A 14,600-nucleotide genomic window follows, 5' to 3' on the forward strand; every position below is an offset into this window, starting at 1 on the left:
TCTAGACCCACACTCAACCCCAAGACCTATGGTGTCTAATATCCTTCCCTATGACACTAAATCAATTTGTGCTGAAATGTTCTCTTTGTTTTTGTCAATTTAGGGCTCCCGAGGCTCAGGTGAAAAGTGCAGTGGGTGTTGAGTAGGAAGTTGGGGATCAGAAGGATGTTATGGCGTGTCTTGGTGAAAGGTATGCAGAGCCAAGTTATAGGTGGGTGAGGCCTGACTTGCGGCATGAAGAGCGTGGCTAATAGTGTGGCTGGGTGTGTGCTGAGAACATAGATTGGGCATGCAGGGCACCCGGTTTGGATGCTCAATGAAGGCCTTAGGATGTCCACTGCAAAGTTTGAGTGTGTTTTTAGAGCGACAAATGATGATGTGCAGAGCACTGGTAAGTGTGTACAGAGTGTGGATAAGAACCTAACAGGAACATGGGAAAGGACATTCTAAGCTTGATTGGAGTGCAGGTAATCTCTTAGTGGACTACTAGTGTGGCAAAGAATGTTCAGAAAATGGCCCATAATTGGGTACTATGTAGTAATTGCAGATTTGGGTATGCAGGGCCTGACTTCTATGAGAAACAGACAGGCTCGTATATGAGGTTCGGCTAAACATGCACCTGCATGAAGCAGAGCCGTAATTACTCAAATAGCTCATGGTTGCAGAGAATACATGAATTGTGTAGTGTAGGCTATGAAAGATGATGCTAGGCAGAACAGCTGATTAAGGTCGGCAGAACATGGGTGAGGGTATTCAATGTATGGTTAGGCATGGCTAGTCTAGTGGATGTAGTGAGGAGACTGAGGGACTGCCGATGTGTAGTGGCCTAAGGGCCCACTTTTCAGGGCATCATATTTCAAACTACTCGAATTTAATGCTTGCTACCAAAATTACGAGTGTCTCCATCAGAAAAAAAATCGTAACTAATAACACTGCCATTTACAAGCAGGCAGCTGAAGTAGGAAAGGTGCTGTTGATGGTTTTCTTGCTGTGATCTCCTAAGGAGTACGATCCTTATCTTCTTTGGCAAGTGAGTGCCTTTTTTCATATGGCCCAAGGATACTGGAGGCCTTCATGTTGGAATTGCCGGAGAAATACTCCCCTACCATGCAGGATTATCTGTTGCCATTTTTTAATTCATGTGTTCTGGTAGGAATTTGGGTTTCTTACTCAACAGGGTTTCCTCTGCTAGGCTGATTGCTTCTCTGGTGTGATGCCGTTTCAACTAGAGGACAAGGTTGTTCTTGATGTTGCTACAGACATTGTGTTGATCATTCCGAATATGCTACGAGGTGCAGGAGACTGCTGCAGCTCATGTCTCTAAAGTGTACCGACAAAGGCTATGGCTAGCATTCTGCATTCTCCCACCACATGTGCAGAGGTGACAGTTCAAAGCTCACTGTAAGGCTGTGCGAGAGGCCGACCATTTAGAACCCCCATGCTGTGGTGAGTACTCACATCCTGCACAGTGAGAGAGAAGTCTGCATCTCTCTGTTGATGCAAGACTTACCAACTCAGTCACATGATGAGGCTGCAGCACACATCCCCTGTATACTATTAAACATGCACATACAAAAGGGCGAAAATTGGCATGTGTACTTTTGATGTCACACCACTAGTAGCTAGATTTACTACTGGGCCTATATCTATCGAGTTACCCATACCAAATAGGAGGTAGATTCTGCATATGGGCATGGACTGGCGGCCAGAGAAGAGGTTTCACTAAACATTCAGCACTATTCCTTGCAGGACCTTTATGTTTAGTTACCTAATTCCATTTTGCATAGAGTGCTGTAGAGAGTTGACTTACTCTTCTAGCATTGCATACGTTTGTCTGGATGCAGTGAGCTTATGCCATACTTGGATACTTTAATGTCCCTTTCTTCCCCATTTCTAGGTTCAGTACAGCCGTGTCTGTCTCTTGTGTTGCTGAAAACGGTCAGGTAACGGTAATCCCACTATAAACACAGTGTATTATGAGGCTGACACCATACCATAGTTTGTGTGTACTTGTTAAGGAGACTGTTCTAGCCAAGACATCACATTTTGTCTAATCAACAAGATGTAGTTTTGCACCAGTTTGAAGCTGCATAAGAAGTATGCACTTCCAGCCTTTTTGCAGTGTATGCTCACTCAAGTGGAAGTCACGGTTCCAGGGTATTAACCACATAAGGTAACGGAGCACATCGAAAGTCTGGAAAAATATTATGTTGCGCTTTAGTTTGACATGTTAAAAAATTAAGAAAAACACACTCATAGAATTCATAAAATGGCATCAATTTACACAGGGCCCAATTTTTTCTATATCAATTTTACATATAATATGATTCTTGAGATGAACGATGATTTTATCATAATATGAGTGAAGGTTGTGATCTTTATATGTGTTCTTAGTCAAGTTGGAGAATTAGCTGACACGTGTTAAGTCCAAAATAAGAGACTTCTTCAGGGCAATAGCCTGTACACAAATGTGTAACTCAAGAGGTGTTAAAAGTAAATATAAATTCTGACAGCCTCCAAAAATTCCAAAATATGTAAGTCAACAAGCCTTCATAGGAAAAAGTGGTAAAGACCTTCTTAAAATATCGAATGGCACGCTTAATCCGTTTCAACTAAGTACTTATCAGTCAAGTCAAACGCCCAAATTTCTGTGCAGCGACCAATGGAGAACCTTGGTAAGCTTCCTGGTTAACATTTACAGAGAGCCAGCATGTCCCTCGGCCGGTGAGCGGTGCCTACTGTGTGTTCTGTCCTCCTATTTCACTGAATTGTATGAGTGTTTTTTTTAATTTAATTAACATGTCAAATTAAAGCACAACATGATATTTTTCCAGACTTTCAATGTGTTTTCTGAGTGCTCTGTTACCCTATGTGGGTATTAGCAATCTAAACAGATTCTCTGGATAGACTTTTCACATCACGGCAACAGGTGTGTTGTAACGGAAGAGCACCGATAATTAAAATGGAACATTTTTGAAGACATTTACGATGTGCATTACTGTTGACCACTGTTGCCTTTTCTAAGGTTCCATGGTACAGCAAACTCAATAATCGAAACAGATGGTAAATCTTTAGACACTGAATGCAAATTTGCCATGGTATTAAATGTACTGGGCAAATTTATTACAATATTTGCCTCTCTGCTTGCTTCATGATCAAGATAACTAACTGGACAAGTTCACAGGATGGAGCTTCACTTACAAGTAGGCTGACCGATTCACTCTATGTTATCACAGTGTGTTCCCAGTCCTGAACTTTACAACTGCAAATCAATGCTCTCAGGTGTGTTTATCTAACTAGTTAAATGGAAGCAAATCTGTGGAACGCTGACTGGGATGCATTAGGTACTACACATACGCCCACAACTGAAATCTGTGCCTGTACTCATACAGAGTAAGATGGTCACCCTAATTACAGGATCATTCCAATATATACACAACCTACTGTTGTGATTTAGCCACAAAACGTCTACACCAAGACTCAGTCGTCACATGATTCAAAAGAGAAATATATTGCTTTGTTAGGTGTTCTTGTTTTTTTGAGCAAATTCACGTTTGGTTTCCAATAGATTCAGGCACCAATTCATAGTCTTTGCTAGTGAATACAAAACGTGAGGCTTTGTATTGGTACAAAGAGGACCTCTTTTTGAAGACTCAGTATTAAATAATGTATTTGTCATCTTTTTTCTTTCCATCTTTGAGATAAAACAAACTTAACCTTATCCAATGTGACAAAATGGGGAGAAATATTTATTTTCTATAGAACTGTTCGTTCTACAGTCAGGGTGTCAGAAAAATGTTCAGTTAGAAAAACGATTTTGGCAATATCGTATTTCAACAACAGTAAACCATCAAATGGTGTTTTCAGTATCTGGTATCCTGTGAAATAGGACGTAAGTATTCAGTCATTTACGAAAGTATGTCATTTAAAAAATGTTTCTTCTAACATTGCAGCCATTCCTGATCATATCACCACCAAGCCCATAATATGTTTCTATCAATATCTACTACTGCATCCTAAGCTACTCTATAACTTGGACAGACTATTCTTGCAAATTTGCTCCATTCTAAGGTTTCTATAAACTCCTGAATAAAATAGCCCCAATTTAACTTCCCTCCAGAGAACACAATTAACACCTTGCAAGACTGGCAAGGTTGATCCGTTGGCCACATCAACGTGCCCTAGACTTAAACAAATTGAAGTTGAGTTCTTTCACATGGTGTGTGAATACCCCCAGCTTGATATAGCTCTGGAGAACAGTCATGTGCTCCCGTGAGGAACCACTGGCTGGGCAAACCTCTGCAAACCTTTTACCCATCCCCAATATTAGCTCTTAGAAGGTGGCCCAAGATCCCGAGTTGTAACCCAAATTCAACTGAACCAAATCCTTATATAATAGAACTGTTGCGGTTGCACTAACAGATGGTATAATTCAAAGGACCTTGACAGATGAGCCAGGAGTAGTACTTAATAAATGTGAGACTGATTAAGAACAACCACTGTGTAAATGACATAAATGCTGAAATACTGAGTACCAAGATGGCAGACTTTGGGGCAGGTTCCTGAAATTACGTTTATATACATTTTCTGAGGCAGAGTGGATACTGATGTTGGGGATGTGTGCATACTAACGAACAGCTGCCCTGTTGCAGTAACTGCTGTTTATACTTGAATGCTATGGATCTTGACCAGGAGGTATCAAATACTAAGAAAGAACCTTAAGGAAATTGAAAAATCAATATGATCAAGCCTTGTTTGCCAGTAAATTTGGTACTAGCGGCATATGTGCAGAGAATCTATAGGCTGTAGTGGCTATGTGTTAAGAGCAGACAGGAGTTTACAAACCACATTTAATGGGGTTCAGTCACTTTTTAGAGTTTACTGTAGGCACATGGTACAAAACCAGTGCTGAACGGACTGAAGTAAAATGATGTGAATACTCAATTACAGAGAGGCAGATATTGTAGCAAAAGTAATATATCCTCTGTGTTTAAGTAGAGAATGTTCTAAACTATAAAGAACAATCTATTCTGAATTGACAAGTGTAATGGTGCTTATTTATACACATGTCCTCGATAGGGCTAAGCCAGGATGTGCCAAGTTTGTGTAATTCGCTTTTGCGTGGTTATACAAAATACTGAGAAATTCTTTATAGAATGCAAAATGAGAATCTGGCATTTCGCGCTGTATTTTAGTATGAGACACAAGGTCGCACTAAACAAAAGCACGGCAAACAACAGCCACTTCCGATCTTTTTGTAATTCCTGTGCATTTGCAGTAGGAATTCTTATCGCAGCTGCATAATTACCTGAAGAGTCGTGATTTTGAAAATGTTGTGCAAGAAGCTTAACATGAATTGTGCTAGCGTAGTTTCAGTCAGGCCTACTTAGCTTAAATAGAGAGTGAGAGTCGTTCTCTGTTGTCAGTTTATTACAGTGCCAGATTGTCTATAAAAAGGAGGGAGAACTGATCCAGTTTGGGATCCAGTTTTGAAGTGTAATGAATACATCCGACTATGTAGAGATGATATGAATAACAAAATAGTGAACGCTATAAGAGACACCAACAGATGAGAACGTGTATGAACATATTTTAAGAGAGATTGTCCAAGACTAAGTGGAATCTGAAAAAGGAGCAGATGAATGGCATTAGGAGTATGAGTGAAAATAAGGTCAAAGGACTGCATGAGGAGCTGTACTGGATAAAAAAAGTCATTGGGTCAGGTCAGAGGTCGACGTTGAAAAAGGCTAAATACACGAGCAAAGGTTAAATATATTGTAGTTAGATATTTCTTATATAAAAACTCAGCATACATCAAGCAATCCACTTACCGTTAAAAAAAATGCACTTTTTTGCTCCAACTTGCTGAGCGTAAAACATACAGCCCAGCAGCTAGCCGGACACACCATCTTAGAATGTTTTCATCTGTTTTGAGTATATTTAAGAAATGCTTCACAAGGAACAGGCTAAATGCAATTTTAAAATGAGGGCAACTCGTTTTTACGAAGTAAACAGAATGGGATTCAGATAAGTCTTCTATAAAGAAAGACACAATATCTGGGCGCTGCTGCAGGGCAGACTGACATCAAAAAGAGCATCATCTCATTTAACAGAGAGGCATACTTTAATTCTTGTCTGCAAAGCAATCGATATGCTCAATATATGTTAGGTATTTTCATACAGAGCTGAATGCCCCCTATAGGCCGAGAACACTAAAGCACTGATTGTTAGTTATGCGGAAAAAACATTAAGCTTTTATACCACACCTGGAATTACCAAATCCAAAGGTGTTGTAATTACTGGGTGCGAAGCTACCGTGCTAGCACAATTTTTCATGCTTGGAATGTGGAATAAATCCAGAAATCTATTTTTTAGCGCCTATTTCTGCATATTCTAACATCAGTCCAGATGAATGAGGCCTGCTTTTAATATAGGAAATATGACGGAGCAAAATACCCACAGGTACGTGACTCAAGACACTCTTCGAGAGGCTGATTCGGTAGTAAAACCACTTTTTCTGCCCGAATGGGGGATGTTGGGAAACTTGCATGGCACGAAGAAGCTACTGAGGAACGCTCCTAGGAAAAGGATAGCTGTCACATTTCAAGCTATTTATGACCAATGTCGGGGGGCTTACAAATAACCATCCAAAGGTATCATACATGATATAAAAAACTGATTACAAAAAAGTTTAAAATATTTATAAAATGTACAATAAAATACAATGTTTTCAAGTTAGCAATAACGCCATGGTCCGATTATTTTTCCTTCCTTTAGGATGTAAAATAACGGCGGCAGCCAAGTAACTATGAGAATTGCATGGAAAACAAGCATTTGAAATGCATTGGGTCTCAGATTTGCTCCAGTTAAAGCTATTAGCGTTCTAAATTCCTAACTGGACTTTTCCTGCCACACAAACTGAAAATAAAAAGTAAAACAGTTGACATAAGCAAGCTGATTCAACGTGCCACAGCAGCCATGAGCGTGAGTGCGAAGGAGACACACCAAAGGAAAAAAGTTTGCTTGCAATCTAAGTTATCGGCAAAAGTGCAATTATCCATGTAACAGGGTCAGACCTCAAGGCGGTAACAAAACTGCCCCAAGGAGGAACAAACGTAAAACATTTACCAATTATAAAGGATTTTTGAACGGCAAGCCCATGAACAAGTACTGGTGATGGGTGTGCGGTGGGTGTGGTTAAAAGCCCACATACATACCAACATGTTGAAAAAGCAGCGCTAGAATGCTGCGATGCTCAACCTGAAAAGCAGCACACGAGTAGAGAACTGAATGAAACGATTACGCACTAGACACAGCCGTTCTTGGGATTCTCTCTATTCCAAACACCCTTCATTCACTCTAAAGGTGGGTTCCCCCGTTTTATAATCAGTGTAATACTATAAGTCTAATTACTCTGTTGTCCAGATATTACCTAGCAAAGTCACTTGAAGATTTTTAGTATTACCCACACCAAAATTTGAATTGTAGCAAATTTTACAAGTTACAGTCTTAACAGAGGTGTTATTCAATGGAGATGCGTTCACCCAATCTGCAGTTATTCGCAAAGTTGAGTCTGCTGAATATTTCGAAAAAAAACTGTGAATCCTCCTTTACATTTGGCGGATCCAGAAGCAAGCAATGACATAGCAAATCTGTAGCAAATCTGCCTAGTCTGCATTGTAATCTCGATTGATTTCTGGATCCTATTGTTAATGGTTTAAGGGCTCTGTGCACTTTATCACACACACTGCTACATAAAAGTAAGGTGCTTGTGTTTCTCCTCTAAATCATGTGCTGTACATTCAAATTCCTCATTTGTCCTGCTTAACATACCTATAAGTCCACTAAAGTGTTTTAAGTGCACCTAAAGCATGGAAAGTTAAATGTCATACACGGGATGCAGATTGTATTTACACCATCCACATATATGCCAAAAAATATTTCTGCCAGTAGCACCACTGTGCTCTGGCTAGGATGCAGGTTAAATGCACTGCAGTGACACATGGCATGGAAAAATTCCTTCCCCTTGAAGGAAAAGTCTAATTTATATATTCACAAGTTAAGCCTAAACCTTCCCTGGAAGCCCACTAATATAATAAATAAACAGGGCATACTACATATTGAAGTTGGTGTGCTCTCACAGTGAAACATAACTTGTAAGGAAATGCTGATTTTGGAATGATTAACCTGCAAATCAGAGTCTGCTAACCAGACTTCAGTGCCGGTGCTCTGAACCTTAAAAGATACATCTCTGATTGGCTCACCAACAATTGGCATAAGTTAACGTACCTAATAGTCCCTAATATACGGTACCAGAGGTACCCAGGGCCTGTAAGTTAAAGCGTCCTCCCTGGGCTGCAGCACTTATTGTGCTGCCATGAGTGTGACAAAGTAAACCATGCATCCCAGCCTGCCAATGCAGACTGGTAGAACTGTTTTAAACTGCTAACTTAACTAAGCCTTTTAAAAAACGAATGACAAAAGTGAGACCTTCCTTTTTATTATGTATAAGTAATCCTTAAGGAACACCTGTCGAGTCCTTAGGCAGAATACCGAATATTGAAAAGTAGGACAATGTTTTTTATAGGTCCTAACAGAAAAACATATAGTGTCGTTTTTACCTGTGGGAGTGCCAGTAACCACATTTACAAGTAGAAGGTTACATGCTAACAACTCAGCTATGCTAACTTCTGACTTGGACTACAAAAATGAGTACTTCATGGTATAAAAAGAATCATTACACTAAACCTGACTTCATGCCAGAGTCGAACTTAATGTAACTTTTTAGTATAAGGCATCTTTAGGAAGTTGCTGCTCTGCTGCCCAAATATTCCAGTTGGCCACGAGACAGCCTTCTGACCTAGGTAACGATGTCAACAACTCCCAGGAAAGGGGACAATAGAAGCCTGCCAATGGAAGAGATGCTATCTCTCCCTGGCAGGAATCAACACACTGACTGGGTCCAAAAGGCGATCTCCAAAAGAGAAGCTGCCTTTAAGGGGCTAGGTGCCACACAGTGCAGGAAGCTATCAGGCTGAGAGGACCTGGTAGCCCATTTGCTAGAAGTCAGTGCATCCCCTGTGGGCAAGGTGAGGGGATAAAACTGGCACCACTGACACCCAGACCTCAGATCGTGTCTGTGCTGCAGACAGGAATGAAGAAGGACTGCCCTACTGTTCCCTGAACCTGGCAAAGAGAGGCTGCACAAAAGACTGGATGGCACCGGCTGCTCCTGGGCTAGAGAAGAGAGGACTTCTCCTTATGGTAGCCTGCTCAAGGAAAAGTTGTCCTCCGAGCCCCAGACAAAGGAGATTAACTCCAAGAGTCAGTAGGGCAACACATGTTGACGCCACGTTTGCATGTTGGTAGCCACAATAACTTAGTTGTCACTGACCGCCAAAGCACAGAACCTGAGACAGAGTTGCACAAGAGTCTGCTGGACCCTGGAGGGTCATAAAAGTGTAGTTTGGTCACCTAAGATGGACACTAGTCGCAGTTAAAGGGAATGGGTGGTTTGGCTGTGATCGAAGACCAGTAGCAATTGTTTTTTTGGCTGGACTTCACCTAGACCTTGACGGACATAGATCTTTGTGATCAAGGTCGCCCCGTGGCACTTGTGGGCTAGGGTTGGCCCCAGCAAGACCCCAGTTGACTGGAACAGCACCCTTAACATCTTCAGCATCCCGAATCCCTTGCATCTGGCCATTCTGTTGATGTCTCTGTAACCGAGCCTATAACTGGACTGGAGACTGCTTTGACTGCAAGTTAACTGTCCTGCTAAGCCTTACCGGCCCTTGTGGCTTACTCCATTTTGGAGTGTCCCTTGTGGACTGCAACGCTTGTTGTGCCACAACAAGGGTGTCAAAGTAAAATAAGACTCCCAAGCCTGGCTCTGCTGGCTGGCAGAGCAGTTTTCAAACTGTTAACCCGAAGTCACCCTGAAGGTAAGCCTATCAAACTATATGACAGGGTGCTGTATGTAAAAAAGAAAGACAGGTTTGTATGTGGTTTAACTGAACAAAAAAAAAATGCTGCTTTTGCTGTAGAAAGACTAGTAGCCCCATTGGCAAGAAAAGGGTTACATGCTAACAACTCAGCTATGCTAACTTCTAAATGGGACTGCTAACGTGGTGCTTCAAGGTGTCAAAAGAATCGCTACATTAAACTAGTCTTGATGCCCAATTCGAATTTATTGTAACCTTTAAGTAAATGGTAACTTTAGAAAGTTGCCACTCTGCTGTTCAGGTTTTCTACTGACAGTTTACGATTGCTGGCAACAAGACAGCCTTCTGCCCTCGTGAGAGGAGGTGTGAACAACTCTCAGGAAGAAACACATAGGGGCTGCAGTTGGAAGAAGCGTTGCCACTTCCTCGAAGGAAGGACAAACAGGGTGTGAGCCCAAAAGGTGAGCTTGATAGAGGATGCTGCAGTTGAAGGGCAAATGGTGGACACACATGAGAGGCTCCTTTTTTGTGCTGGTAGATAGGTTTGCATTGGGGACATGGAAGGGGAAACGGTTCCCAAGACAGGTTTTTGAGTTTAATACAAGACGCAAACACACCAAATAATAAACTGATTACCTCACACACCCCAAAAGTAACTGCACTTTGTAGCCCTATCCTGACCTTCCCTAATATGCCTAGATGGGATTAAAATCTTTACTTTTCCTCCTACGCTTAGGAAAAGGGTAGGAAACTGCTTCAAAGTGAGTCCCTGCTTACTTTTTAAAATCTGACTCAATGATAATGGCAATGGGTTTTCTACATACATACACGTCTCTTTTACAAGCCATGTAGATGATTGCTATTAGTACTTGTAATGGCCCCATGACTTGTTTGTGAAAGATGTTAACCAAAGACTGTTGAACTCAAAAATAAATCATACTTCGCCTCACGGTAAATGAAGTGGCACCTTAAGAATTCTGCAACTCTCCCTCCCACTAGTGCTCCGACTACACATAAAACAAGTATTTCAGGCAAAGTACTCGGTCATCTAAGAATAATTTATTAACATAGTTTCAATGAGAAAAAACAAAACTATACTTTTAGGTTTGAATGTAATTGTTGTACCTCACTTTAAACTTTTTAACATCTCGTGTATGGAAATATAAAAACTTAGGGGCATGGCTAAATTGTCAAACTGGGCACAAGTCAGATGTCACATCACCAAAAAAAACAACATCAAAGGTCACATCAGAAAAAACTCCTGGGAGGTGATGAGACACAAAGAAACAAAAAAAGCAGATGGACTTGGTCTATACATCGATAAACAAAGGGAGGCAAAAATAGAACAATGTCTTGGAAGCGAGACAAGTACAGTAAAATTCAAATAAAAGCTGACAAAGAAATAATTGTAATTGTATTTATGTAGCACTTACTATCCCTGATGAGGCGTAGACCAACAAAGAAGGCATTGAATGAGAAGCTAAGAGAAGCACTAAAACTCTATTGCTGAGACAAGAAAAGCCAGGCACAGAAAAATATACTAAGAAACTCTTTTGCTGATAATCAGAATTACTTTTTACCTAAAAAAACATGTTGCTCGCAACTTTCAAACATAGTAAAATACTTGCATCTGAAAAGAGCATTTAGAACCTTTGATTGCATCAAAATCACCAGAAGTATGGGATTCAAAACAGAACACACCATGCAAATAAAATTGCAATTAATCCTTCAACATTATTAATGAAAAGTAGACTTCAGGGCAGCAGACAAAAACAGAAGCATGTCTCGGAATTAACTCGTAAGGTAGGGAAAGAGTCACCGACCTTGTTCAGCTCTCGCACCATCTTCTGAGGGAGAAACTGCTCAAGATGATTTCGAAAGGGCAATGCATCAATGGCAACAATCTCAGTAGTCCGCCGCTGCCACTCGTCCCTGAGGGGAGGGAGGACAACATAGTAAGAAAGAGTAATGGCGTTATACACGTATGGAGTGATACAAGTTTGTCTTTGATAGCTACCGACGTACAGGAGAGGTGACGAGGAGAGGTTGGCTACAGAGTACAGTCTTTAAGGTTTCCCTTATTTCATAACCCAAAAGGACACTAAGCTAACAGAACTTCTTTAAACATATACACATGCAGAGGTTTAGTAAGGAATAAACCCTATTTATTTTTTTGTTAACCAAACAGTTCCAAGTGACATCAGAGCCAAAAAGCATAAAGCTCGATTTCACTGCAAACCATCCTTTTGTGGTGGTTGTGGTAAAGCCTTTCTAATATCTGGGGAAAAGAGCCAGGTAGAAGCTTTTTCTTTGGGATTACGGTAATTCCACAGCCATGACACCACGGTTTCCTCTTTTTACGTGTGACTTCAAAGCAGAGAACAATGTAATTTGAAAGTGTAAGGATTGATAATGACCATGTATGGAATCCAACAATAGCACCGGGTGTGGCTCTGTAATTATTAATCTCAGATTAATTTAAGCATTCGACATATAATTTTTGTAGCCCTCAGTGCACCAAGAATTCCAGAAGTGAGTTCTGTGCTCACTGCACCTTTATGACAAGGCCCAGTTAGGCTGAAACTGGTCTGGGGCTTCTAGTGTTTCCATACAGAGCGTACTAGGCCTTGCAGTTCAGGCTGGACTTTTCCTATTGGAGCAGGACAAAGGCTGATTTACATAAGACTGGTTCCTGTATGAGGTAGCATGGTGGGAAAACAACTCTGGAATTGGATGGTGCCCGAGTAATTACACTGAGATTAGTTCAAACATTCCACCCATCACTTTTTGAATTCTCATGTACAGAATCTGACAATGGCCGTAGGTCTGAAATACCTAGTGTATTGAACTTGTCACATACCTTGGAGTCTCATCTTCGTGGCATCGATCCCATTTGTATGTTTCTGCATAGCCCGTGTACTCACTGTACTGTTCAGTGCCTATAAAAGAATGAACACATTTAAAACTCCAACAATAGCAGATGCATTTAGCACATACTGAAATTACATCATGTCACCCCAGAACAAAACTTTATAACTCAATTTAAGATTTAACAACTAAATGTCACATCATTTGCAAAATCCTAGCAAATGTGAAAATAGAGTCACAATTGAGATCCTGTCCTGCAGAACAAATGCACCATTGTTTGGAAGCTGGGCACACAGGATCATAGTAGTCTTTTGGCTAATAGGGGGTGCCTAAGACCATTGGCCTAGGAAGGCTTTAGGCATCCCCTCCCATTTTACTTGCTGTTGAGTGAGATGAGCTGTCAGTGAACACATGGAGACACCTGAAAGGGGCTGAGGTGGCAGGCACTGGACATAAGGGAAAACATGGAAGAAAAGCAAGGCTGCCTGAGCCAACAAGGCCCTGCACTATCAATTTGGTAGATGGTTTGGTAGATGTTTGCATGAAATTTGGGATGGACTGTTCTCATGAGGAGCAGGGTCGGTGTTGAACAACATCAGGTGGGCTTCTCTCTAGAGGGGCACAGGGGCCGAAACACTATGGGCTGGAACTTAACTATAGCGAATGCCCGTGGTTCAGACTATGTGCAAGCATACATCTCTCACCTTATGGGTTTTTGATGTAATACCCTAAGTGGCCAAAGATGTGCCTCTGACATGAGTTTGTTGCTCGCTGTGCCATAAGATTCAAGCTATACTATGAGGCCTAACAATGCTGAAACAAATCTGGGGCTGCTTATGGTCCCCTTCTGGATTGGGCCTCACTGGCAGTTCAAGATGGACACTTCCCATAATGAGGATGGAGGTCGGTAGTAATTTGCATAAAGCAGGCCTCTGTCTTGTGTTACACTGTGAGTGAAAAATAATGTGTTCGAATGCTACGTAGAAATTCCTTTAGTTAGACTATTTATAAGCATTTCTCCCACCACCTTGATTATTTAATACCACATCATCCACCAAATGTGGGCCATCTTGGGACACCCAAATCAAATATGAACATCTCCACTCAACCTTGACTTCGTCCAAAACCGGACCAAAACCACTAGAAATACGTTTTTCATCCTAACTGGCAGGTAACACTGTCATTAAATAATATTAATTTGGCCCTCCCTATGTTTAACAAACAAATCAGGAAAAACGATAGTGCTATGCAGACATTCTTTCTCTTAATCTCTGTAAATGAGTCATCGCTGCCTGTTAGTACACTGGCATAAGAACAAAACCTGTAGAGAAGTAAAATAAGATAACCTGATGCTGCAAAACTAGCATAAACCTCTAAAAATATAGCAGAACTTATAAACCAATGCCTCAGTTGTAAATATGGTCTTCTTTCTGCCTCTGTATCTTAAAATTTAATTTAATTGCCTTGAACGATTTACACTTTCTGGTCTCAAAACCGTCCCAACCATTCTAAATCCTTCATTCTTGTATTTCTTGAATGACACTTTTTCTTGAGCCATGATGAAATCAGAATTCCTATGATGAAAAAAAACATGAGCAAGTAACAAAGTCAACATAGGCGACTTCACTACAATTTTTCATGAATGGAAACCTTTGTCATTGCTAAGATATTTTCTCATCGACCTCCCTGGTAGTGTCTAAATGAGATGCAAGAGGTTAGGTCATTTTTACTGCCTATATTTAGCATTCTCACAATACACTGTAACAATTAATTATATACAACTGTATT

The 14,600-nt window shown here is 40.8% G+C and overlaps 1 protein-coding gene across 4 annotated transcripts in view; it reads right to left on the minus strand.

Moving 5' to 3' along the window:
* The window catches only part of PARG (poly(ADP-ribose) glycohydrolase), an 850,138-nt gene that overhangs the window by 221,740 nt on the left and 613,798 nt on the right, over nucleotides 1-14,600 (minus strand). For all 4 annotated transcript variants that reach the window (XM_069240664.1, XM_069240666.1, XM_069240665.1 and 1 more), the window contains 2 exons: nucleotides 12,805-12,883; nucleotides 11,768-11,876 (listed from right to left, as the gene is read on the minus strand). In XM_069240664.1, coding sequence (XP_069096765.1) covers nucleotides 11,768-11,876; nucleotides 12,805-12,883 — 188 coding nt within the window. The remainder of the gene's footprint in view (nucleotides 1-11,767; nucleotides 11,877-12,804; nucleotides 12,884-14,600) is intronic.

Source organism: Pleurodeles waltl, chromosome 6 (assembly GCF_031143425.1).
Source record: "Pleurodeles waltl isolate 20211129_DDA chromosome 6, aPleWal1.hap1.20221129, whole genome shotgun sequence".
NCBI classification, from domain to species: domain Eukaryota; kingdom Metazoa; phylum Chordata; class Amphibia; order Caudata; family Salamandridae; genus Pleurodeles; species Pleurodeles waltl.